Source organism: Pseudonaja textilis, chromosome 1, assembly GCF_049901715.1.
Source record: "Pseudonaja textilis isolate UNSWEBS1 chromosome 1, rPseTex1.2, whole genome shotgun sequence".
NCBI lineage: Eukaryota > Metazoa > Chordata > Lepidosauria > Squamata > Elapidae > Pseudonaja > Pseudonaja textilis.
Genome location: NC_141990.1, coordinates 305,481,670 through 305,501,508, shown reverse-complemented (window position 1 = coordinate 305,501,508; position 19,839 = coordinate 305,481,670). Strand labels below are relative to the sequence as shown.

Here is a 19,839-nt window from a genome sequence, read left to right as displayed (position 1 = left end):
CTCTTTTCCTTCCGAAGCTCTTTAATTTGGTACATATGCTGCTTTTTGTCTCTTCTTTATGCACATTAGAAAGAAGAGCAATTCAAATATTCAAATACCAGAGAAGATATCTGGTAGAGCAAGCCAAAATATGGCTGGATATATGCTTTCCCCTCCCCTCTTTCTCTGTGTTTCCACAGTTGTTTGCTTTGGAAAGCTCACACTTTAAGCACATGGAAGTACTTCACACTTTTGAGAAATGCTGACTTCCTACATGCTTTATGAAGGAACAGCACATCATTCATACAATGTAAGCACATTTTATAGATTATCTCAATATAACTTTTCATTTCTGATGTGTTTTTTTTTAAAACAGTGAGGTCTGTAACGTGTTCCTTCTTTTATTACCATATTTTGACCATGTGTTGCATAAATCAGGGATAGCTAAATCTTTGGTGCTAATTTTTATTGGGCACCAAAATACTAGTTGTTAAATTTAAAATTTCAAAGTAAAATAAATCAGAAAAGACTTTTAATTAAAATGTAATAACTGACAATAGTTGGCCTCAAAATCAAACTGCATTTCAGTTTGTGCCTTAGATATTTTCTTCTCCCAGAAGAATGGGGCTTTGAACTGAAACATCTTTCTTTGTCTCAGAGGCCTAAATTAAATTCCATATGCATTTCTATTTCTCCACAGCTATTGCTAAGAGGATAAACTTTAGTCTAGGACAGAAAAGAGTCAACTCAGCTTTAACTTTCTCTCTGGCCTGGTACTTGCTTGTCTCCTTTCCTCTAAAGAATTGCTTCTGTCCTCTGAAAGAGAAAAAACTTTTCTCTATTTAGGAGAGTAAAGGTTGAGGAAGCCTCCTGAGCATACATACTAATACTTTTATCTGAAAGACGCTGTGTATTTTCTCTGATAGTGGCTCCTAATCTTTGAAACATCCCTCCCCTGAGACCTAAGTGCGCCCCTGCCTGCCTAACCTTACTGAAAATCTTGAAAACTTGGCTTTTCCTACAGATGTTGGGTGGGTAAACTGAGATTGGAGACCAGCAAAATCGGGATGTGTGGGGTGTATGTTGCTTTTTGAGGCGACAGTAATTTTTGTGATGGTTTTTATGTTTTTTACTACTTTTATTGTTGTTTGTTAGTCATCCAGGTACATGGTGCATGAGATGAACAACCAAACAAGTCTTTTAAAATAAATGAATAAATAAATACATTAGAGAATTGGGTTGTGGCTGGAAAGATATCATGTCAGATTGCTGCTGTTGCACACATTTGGGGCCAGACATTATCTCTCAGTCTAATTTGCTTTTTATAACATGATGTAAAATGGGGTAAGAAGACTTCTATGCATGCCATAAAGAGGTAGGATTAAAATGTAAATAAAAATAATTAAAAGGCAGATCACTCAAGGCAGAAGGTTTTACAAAGCAAAGTTGTCTTGGTCTCAGAGTTGTCATAATCAAACAACAATAAAAAAGAAGACTGATAGACAATTAAAAAAACTTGTGGTACTTGTGGCACATTTTTCCTTATAAGTCTTAGCTGATCTTTACTTTCTCTTACCTCTTTACATCAAGATTCGTTTTGTTTATAGATTTGTTTAATTCTGCTTTTAAAGCCATGGGGAATAGTTGTTTTAAGAAAGTACAATTAGATATAATTTTCTAAATTAAAAATCAAATGAGTAACCTACTTACTGCTGTCCAACAGTTTAAAAATTGAACTATAAGTTGTTACTTTCTGTTTTGTTTGGTACAGGTTTTTTTCTTTCTGCTTCCCTATTAATACATTAAAAAACTGCAAACTGTAAAGAAATTAAAGCTGAAAACCGATTTTGACCAATGGAACAAAAATCACATTAAAATGCATTTATTTTGCTGCCTCTTTTATGAGAATTGCCTGAAGCTTAATCATTGATTGCCTGCATATGCTAAGGAGAAAGGATTTTTGGATCAAAGGGACAATGCACTCTAATGAAGAAGTAGTCCTAAACAATGGTTTTCAGGAAGGGTGTTTGTTCAGGTGTTCACGGGTGGAGGTTATTGTTCCATGCAACTATCACCTGGCATCAAAAGCTGGCACCCCCTTGTAGCACCCAGGATGTTTTTGGGATGTCCATCAAGATGGAACTGAGGAAAAAGCACCTCATGTCAGTTACTGTTGAAAGAAACTTCTTTGATTGTTTGGGAGGGAGGGAAGGGGGAGGAAATATAGTTCATTTTGAAAGGTTTAATGCTTCTTTTTTTGTGGTTGTTAATTGGCCTTGTTTCATTTCAGGTAATTAACCTAGCTTTCTGTGTTTCTGAATATAGTATTAGGTCTTTCCAAACCCATAAAAATAGAAGTTGTTCTGGTCCATTAAAAAGATCATACCAATGCAATATTTTTATTAAAGTATTGCATGAAAATAAATTCAATTAGATTTTAAAATATACTCACCTGGGACATTTTGGTTATGCCTGATAATAATTGGAGATACTGATAATTATAAACTAAGTATCTGTAAATAAATCTGATAATGTAAATACCCCTTTTAGTGTAAATCTGCAACACACATGTGAGTTTTGTACACAAATCATGCTAGATCAAATGGTGGGCTTTTCTTTTTTTGCTTAGTGTGTTATGCAAACCAGCTATTGTAGTTAATAAGCCATGATATAGGTCTAAATGTATTGTGTGAATCCAATTTATTATTGCTCAACAAATCATAATTAAACTTAGGGTGATATACATATAGTGTGATGTACAACCAGATCAGAATTACTTTATTGGTGGTATAATTTTGTCAATAGAATCTGGGAGAATTTATCTTAGCCTTCCTCTGTCTAATGCTTTTGGATATGTTGGTTTAAAACTAAATTGGTTCTGAGAGGATTAATCAAGGTTACTTTTCTTTGTAGCTTTAGTCCTAGAAGATATAAAGTAGAAGAGAAAGATATGTTGAGTTCATACTTTTGCTTTACAATAGGTGCAATGGTGAGGGGAAAGGATTGTGGGGTTAGAACATAGGTATCCAATCTTTTGTCTTGCCTGGGCTGCACTGAGTGAAGAGGAGTTGTCTTGCCTGGATATAAAATATATAATATGTTTTTACAATATAAAATCACATACTATTAAAAGTTTATGATTTGTGGGTTGCATTACTAGTTGACCCCAGGCCATGTGTTGAGTACACCCCTGTGTTGAGTATACAGTCTCCATGTGTTGAGCATTTTGCATAGTAAACGTAGGGTGCAGGATGACAGTTATGTGTTAAATGCAAGTTAATTTTCTGATCTCTTAGAAAAATGTGTTTTTGAAATGATGGGTAAGGTCAATGGAACTACTAAAAGGCTGGGAGTATGCAGAGGTTAGTTTGGAAAGTATCAGTTCCTCATAGTTTTCTGTGTGGATGAATTTAAGTTACCTGAGACAGCTTATTTTGAGAAAAGAGCTGAAATAAGAAAAAGCTAAAAATAGTTCCTGAATCAAGTATTTTAATTTTGGCAAAGTAGAACTCATTTTCTGCTAAGCTAGTTTGAACCTGAGGTCCTTAATTGAAAACAATAAGACTAATATTGCAGTAATTCCTTCTGTTTCCTTTTCAACAAAGAAATAACAGGATGTTTGAGGTTTAACTTTCTCAAGATAATATAAATAAATATAAAATTCCTATGATTTAATTGTAATTTATTTTTAGTGCTCATGAGCTATATTTTGTCTTTTCTTACTCCACAGCCTTCTTCTTGGTTTTTCTTGCATTATCCTGTCTTGTGGTTGTGCCTTATGGTTATCTAATCATCTTTTCATATTAATTACTTTTTAGTCCAATCAGACCATGATTGTAGTTAAATGGCTATTCAATTTTGAGCCACTAACTTTTGACGGTACTATTCTGCTCTGTAATATCTCTGAAACTCTTTTGCAGTAGCTTGAGCAGCACATCGCAAAATATTGCCTGTTATTATGAAGGAAATTATCCCCCTAGTGATTAATTGGGGAACTGATTCTTTGTTGGATGAATATACAGATTGTTGGAATGATCTCTTCTTTCTCAAAATTGGAGGAGGGAGCTGATAGAAAATTGGTTTCTATTTTGTAGAGTTCCATGTAGCATTTGCTTATCTGGTGATAATAGTCTGTAATTGGAGGTGCCTTGATAAAAAAACAAAAACAAATTCAGAAGTAATACAGTAGGCTCATGACCATATCCCTGAATAATGAGAATAAACTTGTAATGAAGTAGTTTAATTGACAGAAGAATATAATCATACTGTCCTATAAAGAGATATTTTATTATATTATCCGAAAGGCATGTAAATGAATATATGATCCTTTAATTTAACTTGCATTCAGAATTTGTATTAACATATTTGTGGCATTAATGTTTTATTATGTAAAGCCTTGAGATGTTTCTACATAAAGTTCCCTTCCTTCCCAAAATAATTTTATTAATTAATTTTGTTAATTAATTAAAAGTGAATCTGGGTGGCTTTTTACAAATCCAGTGTTCGTTTCTTTTGGCAACTACTTCCACTGTTGATGTGTTCTTACAATTATGAAACTTTTCCTAATATTGAACAATAATTTGGCTTCTTTTCATTTAATACCATTATTTTGTGTACTATACAGGTAACAGAGAGCAGTTTTTTTTACAAACCACGCTAAACTTTCCCCCCTAATTCCTCAATGTTAAGAATACTCAGGTCACTTAGTCTTTCCTCTAAGATTTAATATCCAGTTCTTCAATCATATTGAATCATATTATAGAATTCCTAGGGAACTTTTACTGTTTCAGATTGGAAGGATACTTTGGTTAAAGAGATGAATAATTTAATGTGAACAATTATTTCTCTTTCTATAGTTACATAAAATACTAATGTATTAATAAAAGGCTTGTTGTACTTCCAGAATACTGTCCAGCACTGTAATCATTGTGTCCCAAATGACAGGTGAAAAGTGTGTTCTTTTGAGCAACAACTAACATAGTTCAAAAGAACAAAATTTGTTTAATAAATTATTGATTTTTTTAAAAAAATAGCAGCACTATTGTAAATTCTAAAAGATTAACCATGTTCATGTTGAGATTTCCAAATGGTGTATAATAATTACATGCTTCCTTTTAATCTACAGACTTCATAAATACTGTTATTACTAAAAGTCTTGTAATAAAATTATATTATATTATGCATTAAACCCCATGATTCAAGCTGTATATGAGGATCCTACATGTAGCATAAAGGAATAGTGAAGAATGAGTGGAAGAAAATGAAACATATTTGTACAAACATTTGGGAAAATCATTAAAATAGAAGCTTTCAGTGAACAATGCATGTACATTGAATGTGGCAGTTAAGGTAAAAAAGATTAATTACTCAATATTGAATAAATTATTGTTTATTCAGCATAAAATAAACAGGTAACATCCCCACAGGAATTAATTGAAAAAGGCATTATGCATATATACCACTGTTGTTATTTCTATCTACTTACATCTATAGTAAAGAAATTTAGTTTTTTAAACATTGAATATGGTTCTTCTTTGGTGAACATTTTAAAAAAATGTCATTTTATTAGAATATTTGATTTCAAGCGAAATAGGGTTCAACTTGTGCAGGAAAGATGAACATAGTACAGTAAATGCCTCTTCTTGGTCTTTCACAATACAGTTAAATCTAGAGGGAATACTCGTCTGAAGGGCAAGATGCCAGAAAGAACAGGTTCGACTTGTCTGCAAGGATTTACACCACAGTAGAATGTACAACTGTTTTCTCAGAGGTTGTTGTGAAGGTCAAGGAGCTAGTTTGCATTACCAAATGAGAACAGCTTTATGGTGATGGGGAGGGAGAGTATTTAAACATGACTTGAAATCTCACTTGAAATGGGTCAAACGTAATTCATTCTTTCTTAAGCAACCCCCCCACCCACCCCCATTCTAGAAATCTGAAACCTTCTTTCCCTTAATTTTCTCAGTCAGAAGTAATTAAAATGATCCAAGTCCTGAGCACTTTCATGAGGCAAGATGAAAGTTGATAAAAACTTTCCCAAGTTCTTATCTCTGAGACTCTAAACATTTTGCTTGTAATGGAGCCCATCTCCTGTGTGGGTCTTAGCACTGAGTGGCATATTCTTGGTAAATAATCCCTACATTGAGTGTGATTAGTCCAATGATATCTGATAGGTGAAATCCCTCCCCTTCCCAGCCCCCATATCCTAGCAGATAAAGTGGCAGAACGGAGGCAAGGTCAGAGAAGTCAGCCATGCAACAGTTAACCTACTTTGTTGATATGTAAATTTGACTCCCTGGAGATTTAAATATTATTTTTTAAAAGTTGTACAGCAAATGGATAATTCTTAGGACATCGGCTAATGTATTGCTTTCTAAAGCATTGGGGGTGATTTTTAGTTTAGTAATGTGATGATTTTAATGAATGGCACAAGAATAACATTATCAATATAATAAAAGTCCTGAGATTTCTGTTATGCAGAATTCATTTAAACAGATTCATATATAAAGGCAAAAATGCACTCCATATCTTGGCTTCTCAATTTTAAGGCGGCTTACAATGTAATAGCAACATTTTATAGGCACTGATTTCTCTTAAGAAAAGACAAGAAAATTCAATCGAAACGGTTACCTTCCTTTATCTCTTTAAAAAAAAAAGGGGTGCACATTGCAAATGGCAGATAGCCCTTGGGAAAGAGCAATGGAGAGATTAATTAGTAAACACAGGAATGTGCACTAGCAAATGTGCCTGAGTGGCATGAACATATGTGACAGCAACAGGTGGAAAGTGAGTGCTTCTGTTTGGGGAGCTATTTCCAAAAAGGCTTCAGAGTGATGTTAGTCTTTAAACAGATATCTCTGCTAATTGCTTCAGAGTATTGTGCTTATTTTTAAATTTTACTGAACATGCTCTGTGTTAGATGTAGATTAAATGTGCCCGCATTTTATAGCGAAGAATACAGTACAAGCACATACTGGAATAAAAAAAAACTATTTGTTCTATCATAGCACAAGGGAGAACTGAATACATACAGCAGAAAATAAATGTTTGGAATAGAATCTTAACCGTAGTGAACTTGATAAACGTTTGTTTTATGATCAGTTTTGTTTGGAGTATCCAACTATGTACACCTAAAATAGGATTAAACATAAATTTATTCATCCATTTTAGCCTCTTGATATTTCCCAAAATGTCATCGAGGAGATTACAAGTGATAGAATATGGAGGGGGAGAGGCATAGCAGGACAAAAACACAGAATAATTTATAGGGGCTTTTTATCAATCAGGAATTTCCTTTCAATTTCACTAGAAATATTTGGGTCCAAGCCATTATGAGAAAAATAATGGACACATATTGGTGTGGATAAAACATATTCAACCTTTGTCTTTTTACATTTATACAAAAGTAATTCATCATTTTCATCATTGTGTTCCAAAAATGTTATTAACTGCTAGTATCTGGCTTTGTTTTCAGGATATATATCTAATACAATTAGATATTCCATTATTGTACTCCTTAGATGTGAAAATTATTCCTTGATGACCCTTGATGTCCTGCGCAACTGAATACTCTTGAAAAGGAGACCAGATATCCAAAACTATTACAGTAGTTTTATTTATTTATTAAGTGGTTTTTCCATCTGAAAGAGATTTAACTTTGATTTAGAAGCAACTCAACAGCTTGATTATTGTGATCATTACAGAAAGTAAAAGGAAAGTATCATTTGGTTGCAAAGATTATCATGGCATTAGTGTGATAGTAATTTTTTTCACAATACCCCCAAGGCAAAAGACTGCTGAAAACCCAGCTCTGGAAAAATAAGGTATCACAAATGAATGTCTAAAAAAATAAATAAGATCACAAGGCATCCTTGTGAGTTTGCCAAGGCAGTCTGGGGTACTGCAATGCGCTCTTGAAGCTTTAATTGATTATATTCTGCTGTGTGTATATTCCTGCCAGGGGCTATTCCCTTTGAGTAACATTGCTCAATCCAATTTAAGGAGGTAGAAGCATAAACAAAGGTCTTTTTCTTATCTGGTGTTGGTACTTGGATAGCAGACTGAGCAAGCACAGACAGGTAGTCCTCAACTTACAGCCATTCACTTAGTGACCATTCAAAGTTACAGCAGCACTGAAAAAGGGATTTATGACCATTTTTCACACTTATAACCATTGTGGCATCCCTGTGGTCATGTGATTTACATTCAGATGTTTGACTCAGATTTATGACAGTTGCAGCATCCTAGGATCATCTTTTGCAACTTTCTGACAAGTAAAGTCAATGGGGAAACCAGATTCACTTAACAACCATGTTAATGGAACATAGAATAATTGAGTTGGTAATCATTTAATAGCTGCAGTGAGTTACTGAACAAATGTGGCAAGAAAAGTTGTAAAACGGGGCCAAACTCACATCAAATTTCTCACTTAGCAATATAAATTTTGGGCTCAGTTGTGGTCTTAAGTTGAGGACTACTTATATGTAATCAACTGGTCTATCATTTCTGCTACGGTGAGATGAATTTTATTTGCTTGCTACTTAAGGTTTAGTATGGTTTTCTGCCAACATCTGTATCCACACTTTTCTTTTATGGTCCTCAAATGCCAGCATGCTATTTGTAGAACTAATTAGCAGGATAATTTAGATTGGGCACTGATCAGTCCAGGATCAACTGATTCTCCAGGTTTTCAGGCAGAGGCTCTTCTATAGTTCTACTTGAAGCCCTTTAAATAGAAATGGGCTGGGTAGATTGAAGCTATCCTATCCTATTGAACTTGAGCCTTCTCAAAATCTCCGGGAATGAATTCTGCTTACCTAAGTAAGTTGGACCAAAATAATGCATTATATATTTTCTCTAGTTATTGTTAAATTTTGCATGGTTATATCTGGGTGTGGATGTAATACAAATGAGAGTTTGACAAATGTTTCTGGAGCTTCAAATGGAAAGTAAGTGTCTTGTTTCAAGAAGCACCCACTAACTCTTCTGCCCCATCATAATCAACACCTGCTGCTATAAGTATAGCAGCAATCCAGAATGTTTTGATGTATTGATGGAATAGGTGGGGGAAAAAATCAATAGCTCTATGTGAGATAATCCTTAAATATGCTCCATAAGCAGGTAGACTGGTACTTCTATATTAAGCAGACATTTACTTTATCTGGAAATTGCGGAGAAATTGTATTAGATTCATCTATCTCCTGATATATGATTTTTAAAAAATTGTCTTGGAGCATGCCCACCCTGCTCAATTTCACCAGAGTGATAGGAATTGAGAGATTAGGATTAAGCAATGCAAAAATGGGATAACAACCTAGAGTTAATATTATCTTGATGAGCAGTCCAAATCTTTGAAAGAATCTAACTTCAGAACAAGATTTTGAATCTGACTTATTTAGTCTAATCAAATAATTAATTACAATCTAGTATTTGAGTACTGTGTCAAGCTGCAATCAATGCAAACTGGAAGATAGGAACTTCTAATTCTTCAAGGAGTGTGTAATTTGTTGCACCTCTTTCCCCCAAGAGTTGGATTAGGGTGAGGTGAGAGCCTGTGGATGGTTTTGTTGGAGGCACACAAGGAGGAGGGCTGAGTTGCCAGATTTTGGTTTTATGGTTTTGTTTATTTTATTGGTTTTATTCTTGCCGAGCTGCCCAGAGTTGTTTCCGAAGGTGGGCAGCCTTATAAATCTTAAATACTACTCCTTCTGCCACAATGAGGCACCATAGCAGGACTCTGTTTTGGGGGGGCAGAGATATGCCTGTTGATATGTGTAATTATTCCCAACTCTGATAAACATAAACTAGATTTTTGTACAGTTATTGTACATCAAAGTTTCTATTTCTGTTAATATTATGGCTGAACAGCAATGGGAAAAACGTATAGAGTAGACCGTAACAAATCCAAATTTTATTTATTTCTTTAAATTCATTATAGCTGCCCAACTCGAGTGGACTCTGGATCCTCTCAAATTTTGATACTATTGTGGTACTTGCTTTAATCTCAGACCCTGAAGAATTTTAAAGACATTCTTTTGTCGAAAGGCTAATTTGAGAAATTCAAATTATTTTTTTAAAGATTGTAGGTATTTGTTGAATTAATTTCAATGTTACAGCAAACATCAATTCTTACAGCCAGTACATATGGTAGTTTAGAGGATAGATAGATAGATAGATAGATAGATAGATAGATAGATAGATAGACAGATACCAGGATAATGCAAAAGTAGCTTCCACTTCTCATTTAGAGCTTTCAAGAAATAATTGATGATCAGTTGTAATGGTCTTGTTTTACTATGTTTATTTATCTATTTGTTATTTATTTGCTGCTTATCTGAAGCAAATGCAGATGAGTTCTGATGATGATTTTACTTGGTTTTGCTTATGAGAAATGAAACTTTTTATCTAATAAATTCATCTGTAACAGAGCTGCATTTATGTAGTTAATGTAAATCTGGTATTAACTAATTTTATTTCCCACACCTCCTTCTTTAAGAATTATAGCTAACAAACCATTATTTTTCTAATCCTAAAATGTTTGGAAAGAATTTCATGTTAGAAGCAGAAAATGATTGTATAATAGCAAATGAATGATCAATATTAAGATTTTAATTCAGCTTTCATAAGAATAATAGCTTCTTAAACTAAACCACAACTTAGATATCTCCCTGTCTTTTTTCAACAGGGTCAGCATATTTCCTTAATGCCTGTTCAAAAGATTGAAGAAGTACTCTATGACTATAAGCCACTGCATGTAGAGACATATGGACCATTGGTTCCAGAGGTGGATTTGCTGGGAAAATTAGGGTAAGTTTGTTTATTTAAATTGACTTAAGATTGCACCCTACTGGGAACCTTACCACCTTATTTGTTTTTCAAAGCACAGTGTTTTTTTAAAAGCAAAATAGAAAGACGGTAACAAAATAGACAACATCCTGTCCAAACCAATGTTTTGTTTGGGCACCAAATGCGATCTTTGTTTCTTCCACACTTTTCTTTGGTTTTGTAGTATTTTATATATCAGTTGAGAATTCGGCCAGATTGCATTAATGTTTTAAGGTTGCTAGAGGGAGTTGAGAAATAGCTGCTCATTTTCAATTGTGGATAGTTTTTAAAAATATGCATATAAAACTTTGGATCTTGATTTGCCTAAGAGCGGTGGGCCAATAAAAATATTAGGGCTGGCTTTTCATTGTGAGAGATTTTAGATTTTACTTTCAGTGTTGGATTCATTCTATCAGGGGAAAATACTTTGCCTGAGCATCTTTTTAACTATAAATATGAGGTCTAGCTGATATAACTGATAGTTCCCATGCAACCTTTTCCTAGGTGTTGCTGTGGGCATGTACTCTGGTGCAAGTTTCATGAAAATTTTGTGAGGAAAACCTACAGCTTAAAATACAATGCATTATCCTATAAATGTCAAGAGTTTATATTGAACATATACTTTCAACTACAATGCATAGTTGAAAGAGTTTTTTAATCTAAGTAAGGAGTACAGAGCTGATCCTGAAGTAGAAATGTTACAAGCAATCGTGGAGATGTGGAATATTGTGTTAATCAATAACATTCAATAAGTCAGCTTTGCTTAACTTGCTACTTAGAACACTGGTGTAAAACAGCATATAATATCAACTGTAATAATTCTTTAATCAACTCAGTTATCTTATTTATAACTCAGTTGGTTCAAGAATGAACTATATTATCAGTATGTAGTATTAGAACTGATTTAGAAGTCAGATTAAAATGTGTAGTAAGAACTAAGCACCTCATGTCCTGTTGGGTTCTTGTTATTTCATGCTTCTTTGCTGGAGTTTCAAATGTATTTTCAGCGAATTGTATGAAATAAATTCTAGCATACAGCACTTCCCAGCAAAACACTGAAATTAATCAAATGTTTTTAAACTACTTGCTCTTATTAATGAAGTATTTAATGAAAAATAAAACAATAAAGCATTAATTTATTCTACTACATCTGTAATTATTATTGAGACCTGTGATAATTAATAGATAAATTAATAATCTAAAGGATAATTACATAGTAGTGTTGAAAAAATAGCAATAGCAATAGCACTTAGACTTATATACTGCTTCACAGTGCTTTACAGCCTTCTCTAAGTGGTTTACAGAGTCAGCATATTGCTCCCAACAATCTGGGTCCTCATTTTACTGACCTTGGAAGGACGGAAGGCTTGAGCCGGTCAGAATCAAACTCCTGGCAGTCAGCAGAATTAGCCTGCAATACTGCCTTCTAATCACTGTGCCACCACCACACCATGTTTATGATATATTAATTAATTTTTAAGGTAAAAACCATAAATGGCAAATCCATTGTAGAAACATAATTCTTCCTCCCTTTAGTTTAAAAAGAAGGCCTCTTCTAAGATTGTGACTACTGTATATTGTTATAAAGAAAAGAAAATACAGTAGCATTTGATTTACGACAGGACGCTTTGCAACCATTAGAAGTTATGGTGGATCCCCCCTGAAAAGTTACTGATGATGGATTTCTGAAGTTGCCCATCCTGACAGCATTTTGGGTGCTCAGCAACTGCATTTAATACCTCTTTGCTGGTCACATGACTCTGATGTACATTCTTGCTGAAAGCAGACATTTCCCATTTTTTTTGCAGAAACATTTCACAGCAAACAAGGGGTTCACTTAAGACTGTAGTGTTTGCTAAATGACTGCTCCAAAAAAAGGTTGTTAAATTGGATTTGATACTGTTAGTGCTTTTCAAACCCACCCATTTTAAATTTTAATGAATAAATCAGTTGATTCATTAGATGACTAACATTGCTTTACTTACATCTTAGCCCTACTAAGTATTCATTTTGAGAAGATACAGTACTTGCTGTCTACAATGCATTTATGCATTAACTCTGGAACACCTTATAAAAGAGAACTGCCAAGTACCTCAGCTTTACCTTTATTATTGTTCTGCCTTTTGCCATGGCATGGAGAAAATGTGTTGAAGGAGTTGTTATTCCATTTTCTTTATTTTGTTTTCCTTGAAAATGCTTCACTTCTCATCCTGAGAAGTGAAACATTTTCAAAGGAAATAAAAATAAAGCCCAGTTGCCTTTTGAAAAGCACCTTTGGGACAACCATGACCTGGATGATTAAAAATATCCCAAGACAACAAGTTGTTATGTTGCAAAGGCCCTTAGGTAAAACAATTTTTCCTTGATATAGATGTCCATATTGTGCTCTTTTCTGAAACCCCAGTAGGTGAAGCCCGAGTCACCCTTTGTGAGGCTTGTGAAAGACAGGATTGGCACCAGAACTTTTTATTTCACAGCTCAGTCTCATAGATGCTGTATACTGTTATGTTAACCTTAATTTGTGCCCTGTTCCTAATTCAAAACAGCAGCTTTGTGAGGTAGGTAAAGCTAAGAAGTATACTTGCTCCAAGCAATCCAGAGAGCATCATTATTAAGCTGGGTTTTGAGCCTGAATATTTTAGATAGACCCCCAACATTATCAGAACTGCACTGTGGTTCTAGCCAATATTCAGTTGCAACTTCAGCTGTAACTCCAAGGAACAGTTCCCCATGTCTCCTATTTGATCTTTTCTGGCTGACTTTGTTTGGCCAAGTGAGTGATCAGCAGCAGCCTGTCCACCCACCTCTATTTCCATTGGAACTCCTTATTTGTCAAGGCTGACTATCATCTAATGTACTACAAAAATAGTTTTCTAGACTAAGAGGCTCCTGTGTCTATCTTTCTGCAGCTTTGTCTGTTTTCCTGTGTTTAGGCTGTATATTACATTTGAGAGCCAGCGTGAATTTAATTACCGGACTGTTGGACTGAGATCAGGGAAATTGGGTTCAGATTTCTACTCAGCCACAAACCACAAAGCTGACTGGGCAATCTTAGGCTGGTTACCAGCTTATAGTTGAACTTAACTCACACATTTGTTGTGTAAATAAAAGGGTGGGTGGGGATAGCTTGTTTGTTTCCATTTGAGGAAGTGCGAGAGAAAAATACAATGTACTCAATTCATAGAACTTGCCTGCCTGCCTGCCTACCTACCTACCTACCTGGCAGCCTATCTTGGTGCACAACTGTGGATGACTCACATCCACAATAATACTACAAAAACCATCAAACCCATAAAGCACACAATCACTTACTAAAATGCAGAAAGCATTTGTATGCCACAGACCACTTTTTTGAAAAAATAAATAAATGAAAAGTCATGTGTTCGTGAGGAAATTGGGTGAAAGTCTCTTTTAATCTTTCTGATTGTTTGGCCCCTTGCTGCTCCACAATTCAAGTTCAAGAGATACAAGGATAGTGTAAGATTATTTGAGTTCTCTGAACTGTTTTAGGGAAGGGCAACAATTGAAATGAGGATCAGTTGAATTGATACAACCATCATGCACTATGGGTTCCTGTCTTGTACTCATCTTTTTGGGTGGCAAAAGCTTTGGCAGGGACTGCTCTGTGGTTGAGGTGCAACATTGGGAGGAAATAAGTTAAAAATCATAAAGTTGAGGATTATGTGTCAATACTGTGATATGGCTGCAAAAATATAAAAGCAGTTTTAGATGGCACAAACTGCCCTTTAAGAAGAGTTCAAAGAAGCTGGTGCAAATTCAGAGAAAAGTCACCAAATTGACCAGAAAGTTGTAAAGAGAGTGAAGGATCTGAGAATGCTCAGCCCCAGGAAGAAAAGAAGTGATGTTATCTTTAAATATTGCAAAATATGTCATACAAAATAAGGTCCCAGAGTTGAGAACATGTAAAAATGGATTTAAGCAAAAACAGTTTGTGATTGTTGGTAAAATTCTAAAATTAAGAATAATTCAAAAATTGAACCAATTATCCATAGAAGTGCCAGATTTTCTACCTATAATAGATGTTCAAGCAGAAGCTGGTCGGCCTTCTCTCAAGGGTGTTTTAATTTGGAGTTTTATGTCAACCTGAGGTTTGGATTTGTGACCTAAATGCCCTCTTCCAGCTCTGTGAGTCTATGAATTATTTAATGATATGGAGAGATAGTTTGAAAAGAATATTTTCCTAAAAAATGTTATATTTGACTAGGCCCATTTTTTTTTATAACGTTACAGAAATGAACATAGGTACATGATGGCATACTAGCTTTTTCTCAGTACAGTAGGTGTTCAAACCCTACAATCGTTTTGGTTGCCTCTTTTGCACTTTTTTTCCAGCTGTATTATATATCCTCTATTTAAATCTGGCACCTAGAATGGAATATAGTATTCCAGATGTGGACATACTATAGATTTATAGTATAGTATACTATAGTATACTATAGACCATAATTACTGACAGTTTTATTTTCAATTCCTTCCTAAAGATATATATTTATTTTCAATTCCTTCCTAAAGATATATAGCATGGAATTTGCCTTTTCCCCCCATAGCAGCTGCATATCAGGTTGACATCTTCATTAACTTGGAGATAGCTTTGTATATTTCAGATCTCATTAGTAAAGCTAAATATCTCTTGTTGTAGTATATGGTTGCTAAGTAAAAAGTAATTTACTTTCTCCTTTACTCCACTATTTGCATCTGCCTCGCACCCTGATTTTGATTATTAGAAATCTTGGTTTTTGTTTTGTTTTGTGTTGCAAGTATATATTGCAGTTCTGAAAGGTGATCATGCCAAATTAGAAGGGCTATTTACAGTTTCCATTTGGGCCCCTCATTGGTTGAAGAATGTGCTTTCTTTACCATTAGTGAACTATTCTGACCACCAGAAACAGGACAGCTAAGGAAAAACACCGCTTGATTTAGAATTGTTCTACTTTTAATTTTTCTAATGGAAAGTGTTTGTGGTTTACTTCTATTCAAAAACCTGACTGATGACTGGATTTTTTGAAGTGATGGTAGGATTTGCTGTTGGCCTGCAACCTATACCAGCTTCAGCTTGCAGCCCAGAGAATTTTTGAGGTTAATGTTTGGATAGATTAAGAGAGGTTCCAGTTCTGCTGACCTGAAAGCTCCAAAAGACACTCTTGGAATTCATACACAGCTCATCTAGCCAGCAGCTTTATATTTTCGCTATTAATAAGAATCCAGTAAGGTACACTTGCTCTTTATGGTAATTGAAATAGGCTGTGAAGCTTGACTATGCACCCTGTCCCAGATGGGCAGTTTAAGGTAGGCTTAAGCCCTTCCTTAGCTCATGTTGTTCGTCCTTTAAGGCCCAGTCTTTTTTGAGAAGGGGAAGATTGTTACATTATCTTGAAGCATGTAGTTTGGTTTGCTTCCTAATAGAAAGTGGCGCTGCTTGCTTTGGAATAATTTTGTTCTCAGTAACTTCTAGTATTTTTATTCTCAGGTGGAATATTGATAACTTGAATGCTACAGAGCTCCTTAAGGTCAGTTACTGAAAAAATGCTTATTTTAAACCAACATATTGAACGATAAGGGAATCTAGTTATATTTTCTGCTCCACATATAATATAGAAAGTTCAAAAGATCCCTCTTCTGAACCACCTAGATTAGTGTACCGCTATCTAAGGAACCTCATGGTTAAAGCCTTGTTATACATATTTAGTATATTTTTGAAAAAAGAATGTAGGTTTCCTCAGCTGAATTTCCTCAATAATGTGGCCTCCTGCAGGAAGCCTGAAACCTCCCTGTTTTAAAAAGTTGGATGTTCTGACAAAATATCTTCTGAGATTTTTCAAATGACACCGTATAGTATATGGAACTTTTGCAGCCAACAAACACTTCTGCCAAGATCATTAGCAGAATATGTTAAGATTGGATTGCTTTGGAAATAGACTTTCTTATTTCCTGTCCACCCACCTGTGGGTCCAGTGTGGGTTCTGTAGCCACTGACAGTCTCAGGAGGATTATGAAGGCAAAATAAAAAATATGGAAAATGTATAAAGAAAAAAAAAAAGAAAAGCCTATGCTTGGCTGCACAATTACTTATATTCCAAGTTGGCTATAATTGTGTACGTTCCTGTTAGATTAACTTCAGAAACCTGGACCTGACACCAAAATGTCTATAATAATTGCTTTTCTTGGCATTTGGATTCAGAATTAATTCAGTGATTGAACAAGCTATTGTGCTCTGAATACTTTGCCTATAATCTGTGTGATAGTCTCTAACTTCTTTTTAATGCAATCATGGGCAAAAAAAAAAATCTGCCCCAAGCAGTTGTCAAACAAGCTTCTTTCATTGACAGTCAGACATAGGGCAGCTGAATAGAGTTGTTTAGTCTAAAGTAAATACTCCAGAGATTACAAGGTCGCTGAAGGAAATGTAATTATACTATTTTATTATAGATTTTTTTTTGTGGTGTGAGAGTTGTAGAGCCTACATAATACTGGAGTGTAATGTTTGTTAAGGATATATTTTCTCAATATAGATATATTTTCTCATTACTCAGAAATATGAAGTGTTCAGGACCAGAATGTAATGAAGTACAATAATGGTTGAATAAAATGAAGTGGAGGGAATGCCTTTCAAAATCAGCTCTTGAAGATCTGATGGTTCTTGGAAAACTTTTTAGAGCTTTTGATATGAGAAATGTCTAATTTCCCAGAAAGACAGGACAATTACAGTGGCATGTTGAAGATTTGTTTTTGAGAAACAGAGAGGACGTAATGATGGTAACTCATGCCCTAACCAGCCCCCAGATAGACTTACTTCATGAAGCTACCTTTGAAGACTACTTGGAAGTTGCAGTTACTAGACCATGCATGCTGACATACACAGAAGAAGCAGTTTCATGTAATATCTCTATTGAAGGCACTGTGTTGGTTTAAGGTAAATTTATAGAAACAATGCAGAGAGTTGATTTAATTTTTAAATCCAAATTGGATTTTAAACCTACCTTTAGGACTGTTTCCTTGGATTCCATGGGCTTTGGAATCCAGTCTAGGAAAGGTGAGGTGTCTGAGGGCTGTTTTTGTGTGGTAACCTTCCATTTTATAGAATAGCTTCCTCACCAGAGGAAGCCCAACTCTGGTAGCTTTTTAAAAAAGCTGCCAACATGGAGTTGTTCTGCAGAGTATTTGAGGGTTAATGTTGCCCAGTGCATATCATATTATATTACGTTCTTATTGTGGCACACAGGGAGTTACATTGAACTGATTTCTAGTGATTTTAGGCGTTCCTTTTCCATTATTTCCCATAATTCTGTGCATAATTCAATGGTCCCCCTAAAGAAAACTTGCTTTTAGATTTTTATCTGATATATGGAAACTATTTTTTAAAATTAATAGAATTAGTGAGGATAAAACAAATACAATTATTAGTTATATCATCCCAGGACAAACTGTCTGCAGGCTTTCAAATCTAAATGACATGACCTAAAAGGGGATGGAGGAATCAGCCACCAGTTTTTAATGATAAACTGCAGTTCCAAAAAGAGATGACTAAAATGGAAACCCTTCAGAAAAAAGGAGGACTTCAGTCTTTCAGCAGAATTGATGGCATGTCTCTGTTGCTTATCTCCCTCTCTGTAGTCTCCCAGATGGGTATTTTGGTGCTTTGTTTCTCTGTTCTTGAGGCCAAGCCAGAATTGGGAGAATACAATGTAGTTACTTTATTTATTTTAACCACTTTATGGAAAGTTCAGAAAGAAAGACAAAGAGGGAAAATAAATACGTGCATTTCTTTTATATAATCAAGAGTGAACAGATATATTGCTTTGCTGATTTTGTTGACTTTTAAAATTAACTACATGAGAGGGAAAGAGATTCTTAAAAAACATTTCACCTTCTGCTTTACTTTTCTTCATTTTTTCCTCTCCCACGTCCAAATGCTTCTTTAACTTGTCTTTTCTGGTTATTATTAAGTTCAAAAGATAGCTGATGAACTTCTCATCATTTCCCATTCATCTGTTGTGCAGTGGCTAACTTTTGTAAGTTAACCAGTTTTGTCCTTTATTAGTAGTAGGTTGCTACTGGAGTAGACATAAGTGGATACAAAGGTATGGGGGATTTTTTTGCATATGACAGGTTTTTCTACCAAACCTCTTCTTCATAGACATTGCCTGAGAAGTTATTCTACTTGCTGTGACCCAAGGTTCTGCTTAGGTGTGGTTCTGCAGTTACCTTCAGCGCTGCTCTCTATCCCATCCCATTACAGACAGCAGCCACCATTAGAGGAAACCTGCCTCAGCTTTCTAGCTTTTATCTTCTCAGTACACTCAAGAAATGGGAGGGAGAGAGAATATGGGAGAAGGAGACAGCTTTATTCTGTTTTTGTCCTTTTGACTATTACCATCAAGGGGAACTGGTACTGTAGTGAACAAATATCTTCTTTAGTACTATCCCGAGATCATTATTCTTTGGAATGGGTATGGATGCACATTTAGTACCTATTGGAAACTTCTTAAATTTTATATATATATATATTTATTTATTTATTTATTTTCTGGAGTCTCAAGAGCTCAGGAAAACAGGCAGTTGCCATATTTTCTGGAGTCTCAAGAGCTCAGGAAAACAGGCAGTTGCCGTATGTTCCCAGCAGTTGCTACATGCATGTTCACAAACATACTCCATATCACATTTTAAATATGGGTTTCTGTGCAGCCCTAATGTTCTGTGTCTTTATGTGTAGAACCTGAAGAGAAGGGTGGGCATCCTTTTGCTATGTTGATGTTTTCATTTTACAGGCAAGACATTTATCAGATGTTTCATAAGCTCCTATCCCAAGAGTGTCAAAATTGATTTCATTGAGGGTTGCATCATGGTTGTGTTTGACCTCAGGGGGGCAGGTGGGTGTGGCCAGAGTAGGTGTGGCCTGTTTGATGTCACTCATGTTGGGGGTGCCTGTGGCAGCCCAAGTGGTCTGCCAGTGAAAACGGGCTCCCAAACTCCATTTTTGGCTACAACGGCCTCCTGCAACCTTCTGCCAATTTTCCA

At 35.1% G+C, this 19,839-nt stretch overlaps 1 protein-coding gene across 2 annotated transcripts in view; it reads left to right on the top strand.

Annotated features, from left to right (window-relative positions):
* MNAT1 (MNAT1 component of CDK activating kinase) overlaps positions 1–19,839 on the top strand; it is a 110,633-nt gene that overhangs the window by 67,250 nt on the left and 23,544 nt on the right. The window contains exons 7-8 of one of the 2 annotated variants that reach the window (XM_087922331.1): positions 10,664–10,785; positions 16,292–16,331. In XM_087922331.1, the coding sequence (XP_087778457.1) occupies positions 10,664–10,785; positions 16,292–16,331 (162 nt within the window). The remainder of the gene's footprint in view (positions 1–10,663; positions 10,786–16,291; positions 16,332–19,839) is intronic. The other variant, XM_026698646.2, reaches the window with a different exon arrangement.